This window comes from Pinus tabuliformis, chromosome 6 (assembly GCF_031772625.1).
Source record: "Pinus tabuliformis cultivar Carrire ecotype Pingquan chromosome 6, CPIR1, whole genome shotgun sequence".
Lineage (NCBI taxonomy): Eukaryota > Viridiplantae > Streptophyta > Pinopsida > Pinales > Pinaceae > Pinus > Pinus tabuliformis.
The window spans coordinates 2045393781-2045399179 of NC_142292.1; the positions used below are offsets into that span (position 1 = coordinate 2045393781).

The window sequence follows — 5399 nt, forward strand, 5'->3', positions numbered from 1 at the left end:
TGTTGGGTTTTGGATAAGATTTCTGAATACATTATTATTATTTTAATATTAAAATATTTAATCAGTAAATGTTATATATATTTTTGTACTATTTACTCTAAACTAAGAGATAAATGGTATGGTTTTTTTATATAGAGCAGTTTTTTCAATGAATTTTAATTTATAATGTCTCATGAGATTTTCAAGTGTATATCAATTTATATATGTCTCAAGTGTTTTTCACTGTAGAATTTCACTGTTTCATGAGTTTAAGTATTGAATTCATTTATGAATTTAAAAATATTTTTTTAAATATTATATATATATATATTTTAATTTATTTATAAATTTAAAAATATATTTTAAATAAAAATTTACAATTTTATTATATTTATTAATAGATATAGTTTTTTTGATTTTTTTTTTATAAAATTTTATAATGTTGATCAGAGATTATTGTATTAAAATGGTTTTTTAAAAATTAAAAATATTTTAAATTTCAAAAATCTAAATTTTTTTATTAGTTAAAATTAATTATTTGAGTATTTTTATAGAGTTTATTTATGAATTATCAAAAATAAAAATTAGATATAAAATATAAATTTGAAAAACATATATGAAATTGACACTTGTACTAGTATAATTATTATACCCTGTATCAATTTTTTTATTACAATGTAGCATCAAATTTTATTAAACAATTTTTTATTTATAATTTTATTATTATTATTGAATGAATTTGACTCAATCATTTTTTTCAATAAACCTTACTTATATTATATATTTTCATAAATTAATTTTAAATCATGATGCAATATAAATATATAATTTAATCTAACACTACACTTATATTATATATTTTCATAAATCAATTTTAAATCATGATGCAATATAAAAATATAATTTAATCCAACACTACAATAAATAAGATTTTCTCTTTTGTCTTGACAATTTTAATCCTAATTTAAAAATATAAAATATAAAATTATTTTTAGAAATCTTTTGCATTCACATGTAACTAAATTTTTTATTTTAATATACTAGACATTGTAATAAAAAAATAAAAAAATAGTTTATTATAGTAATTAATTATTTTATTTATCATATATATACATTATTTAATACAAAGATATGAGACAATGTAATTTCTCCTTCTTATTCTGTCTCATAAGCAAAAGATGGAATAAAATGCGCACAAACACATTTCAATAAGTTCTTAACTTTGGTAATGATGTTGGGACTAATGTTTCATTCAAAATTATCTATGCACTTATCTCTATTTTGCTCCAAGGTTATCTAGCCCATTAATTACTTCCCTTGGTCGTATTCAAATGTTTTTCATTATTAGATTTATGAATTTGTTGAAGCATTTAATAATTATTATGGATTACTTTTTGTATAAGAAGAGACACTAAGCAACAATGTTGCATATTACACTTGTTTAATCAGATTATGATGAAATAAGTCTATAAATTAAACTGTGTCATTTTGTTGGTGTACTTAACGTCACTATTGGTTCAAAATCACTTTAGATTTAATTAGGGGTTGTGTACCATCCGAACAATCAAATTCTCATTGGAGTACGATGATTTTTTTTTAAGAAATCCAATCTGGGGAGTATTTGAATTGTTTTTTATGGTGGATGCATATTACACTTGTTTAATTCTCATTGGAGTACGATGATTTTTTTTTAAGAAATCCAATCTGGGGAGTATTTGAATTGTTTTTTTATGGTGGATGCATATGACACTTATTTAAAATTGTATCATCAGATTCCGTTCCGATGAAATAAGTCATTTCATCTATAAATTAGACCGACCGTGCCATTTTGTTAGTGCACTTAATGTTATTATTGATTCGAAATCGCTTTACATTTAATTAGACATTGTGTACAAAGGCCACAATTTCGCTCAACCATGAAATTCTCACTGGAATACGGTAATTTTTTTTTCAAGAAATCCAATCTTGAGAGTATTTGAATTATTTTTTTATAGTAAATACTGCATATTGCACTTGTTAAAAATTATACTTATTTAAAATTATATCATCAAATTGTAATGAAATAAGTCATTTCATCTATAAATTAAACTATATCATTTTGTTAATATAATTAATATGAGTATTAATTCGAAATCACTTTAAATTTAATTAGGCATTGTGTACAAGTCACAATTTCATATTTATTTAGGCGTTGGTGTACCAAAATCACAATTTTGCCGGAACTGTCGTAGTGAATTTGTTTTCGAAAAATCCAATATGGCAAGTGCTTGATTGAATTGTGTTTTTTTAGTAGTGAAACTAGATTCGGACACAGTAAAAAAAAATAGATCCTACTAAAATGACGGGACAAGACAACTTGGTGGACCACGGCCATTAATTATACGTCACGCTTATGCATTTTGGAAGAAAGTGTTTAATATTTGTTATTTCTGACCTGAAATTTATTCAGATTGAGATTGAGCTGTTTAGCTGCACTGCCACATGATGTTCACCACAAAAATAAATTCTAACAACTCGCACAAAAATAAATTCTATCAATCCGCAGGGTGAGATTTTATCTTACTTTTCTTTGGGTGTAACTTACGAGATGAGGGTTCAAATCTCATTGAGGTTGTGTCTTGGTTAGAAAAATTCTATCAACCAGCAGGGTGAGATTTTATCTTATTTTTCTTTGGGTGTAACTTACGAGATGAGGGTTCAAATCTCATTGAGGTTGTGTCTTGGTTAGAAGAGTAGGCGACCCCATAGACATCTCGGCTCTTGTTAAGACATAAGTTTCCTGCTATTGTGCGGCTTGCAGCCTAGGTTTATAATGGCAATCAGTGAAATCTGATCCTAAATCTGTTCAAGATAACTCTCACCAGTTATCGATTATCCTAAATTTAAAAATAATAATAATAACAATATCTACCTCTATATAATCTGGTTCAAGAAACAATTACATTCCATTGAGCTTCATCTTCTTCTTTGCTCTCGGGTTTAATTATAATTATAATGGGCGAGCACGAGGAGGTCTCTGAATTGCCCGAGTTGCCTGACGATTTAGACTACAAAATACTGGTGTGGCTTCCAGTGGAATGTATTTGTAGATTTCGCAGCGTATGCAAGGAGTGGAATGCTCTCCTTTCGTCAACCAAATTCATAAGTAAATGGGGAGAAGCGGCTCCCAACAGTATGCCATGGCTAGTTCTGCAAAATGCCCAATCCAAAATGCCTAATTGTTTGCTTTTCTGCTTCTTCACCCAGAGATGGAAGAAGAGTTCTTCCATCTCCCTTTCCTTCCTGAAAGAAAAGGAAATACATACTGTTTGTCATGGATCTGCAGCAGGGTTGTTCTTGGTGGGAAAATTTCCAAGATTCGTTGTTTCCAATCCTCTCACAAGAACGTTCTTAAAACTTCCCCCAATCTCATCCATATGGTCGGTTAGAGGCATAGGCATCATCCAAAGTCGAGAGGCATACAAAGTGGTGGCCGTGGGCCGACCGCGTGATCAGAAAGGCGATATAGTGGAAATCTATGATTCCACTGACAGGTCATGGCGTATTGCAGGACACATGCCCGAGGATTTGTGGGTAGTGCGGGCACATATGGGAATGAATTTGGTTTTTTGTGATGGTGCTTTCTATTGTTTGACAATCATCAGTGGCTGGTGGGGCATAATGGGTTTCAACATCAGAAATGGGACTTCCATTTCTGCACCCTTGCCAGAGCTGGCCAAGAGAAAACACATGTTCCCTTACCTGCTCACCTGTGGGTCGCGGGTTCTAGTTACAGGTGGGAAGGTCAAAGACGGAGAGGGGCTTTTGCAGGAGGTTATTATATGGGAGTTTCAAAAGGTGAAGGCGGACTCCTCTGTTTCTTCATCATCATGCTGGAAAGAGGTCGCCAGAATGCCTCCATCCTTGTGTGAGGATGTTAACAGGACATTGTATAATATTCACAGCTCTATGGATTGCCCATTTATGAGCTGCATAGGAGTTGGGGATCGCGCCTGCTTTATCCTCAATGGATGTATGAGGGTGATGGAGGTGGTATTTTACAGCCTAAGTGAAAAGACATGGAGTCGGCTCCCCAATTGTCCTTTAGATAACGAAGGGTATGTGAGAGTCATGGCATTTGGCCCTAGGCCTGACATGAAGGTTGGGTGAAGCATCTTATGCATGTCTGTTTATCTCTATGCTCTCTTTTTCTTTGTTTCTGGTTATCTGTAAGATTGCTCTTGTACAGGGTCGAATAGATGCAGCAGCAGGTATTTTTCTTTGTTTTTGGTTATTCGTAAGATTGCTGTTGTACAGGGTTGAATAGATGCAGCAACAGATCCGGTAACCTGTGGGTATAGATTTTCAGAAATATTTAAATATTCTTAGTAATCCAGTGATGCAGTGTTGATAGAATCTTGAACGTGGTTAAGACGAAACCATGATAGAATCTTGAAAGTGGTTAAGACGAAGGCATAATTCTTTTGGGAACTCAAATTATTTCCCATTCCCAAATTATCATGATAATATATATATTTTGTTGTGTTTCAGAAGAATCTAATAGCTAGTCTCACACATCGCTACTAATAAATTTCTGGGTCTATGGTTTGTTTTTCTGTGTATAATCCTGGTTACAATCAGGGATTTAAATCTTGGATCTCTATTTTCTTAATATTCACATTACTTTTTTCTCTATAACTCGGGTCACAATCAGAGAAATTTAAATCTTGTATCTTTGTTTCGTGAGTAGTAGTACTCACCTTACTTTCATGACGACCAGGGATTTTTGCATAGAAACAATGACAGCATCTAACATGTATCTTAAATTGCGAGATGTGTAATTGATTAATTTATGGCTTATTGGATTCACCCACATAGATCTTAATTTTAATCGTGCAACTACTTGTAATTGCTTATTCAAAACATAAAACTCAATGCAAGAAATCCACAAATACACACAATGTAGCCATAAAGATTTATTTTAGAATGTCATATGGAACTAATGTTAACTGAATGCTATATGGAACTAATGCTAACTGATCATTGGAAGTAGAAAAATTTAATTCTAGCATGTACCCTTGAAAATCAACATGGTTTCAGAGCAGAGTTGAAGATCTAAGAACAATGAACATGGTTCAGAGCAGGGTTGAAGATCTAAGAACAGTTTGAAGATAACGAAAGGCAAGACTGGTCTGGGATTTAAGTGAATTATCACCGAGTCCCTAAGGCACTTGAATCTGTGACCTAATCGGTGGCCTATCTGCCTCTGAGATATGCGAGGCTCTGAGAATTGTTGTCTCTACCGAGCTCTCTCTATAGTCTGCATTGAATCCAAGGCTATATTACAATTGCTAATACCCTGTACTGATGATCCAATATGGATCCGGACTCTGTGATCCATCTTGACAAAGTATGCGAGCAAGTTCTGACTCTTTTATCTC

General features: G+C 32.1%; 1 protein-coding gene across 1 annotated transcript; it reads left to right on the forward strand.

Annotated features, from left to right (window-relative positions):
- The first annotated feature begins 2915 nt into the window (after positions 1-2915).
- On the forward strand, positions 2916-4354 carry LOC149267463 (F-box only protein 6-like). Its single transcript, XM_089432888.1, has one exon. The coding sequence runs from the start codon at positions 2974-2976 to the stop codon at positions 4126-4128; it is 1155 nt and encodes a 384-aa protein (XP_089289014.1). The 5' UTR covers positions 2916-2973; the 3' UTR covers positions 4129-4354.
- The last annotated feature ends 1045 nt before the right edge of the window (positions 4355-5399 follow it).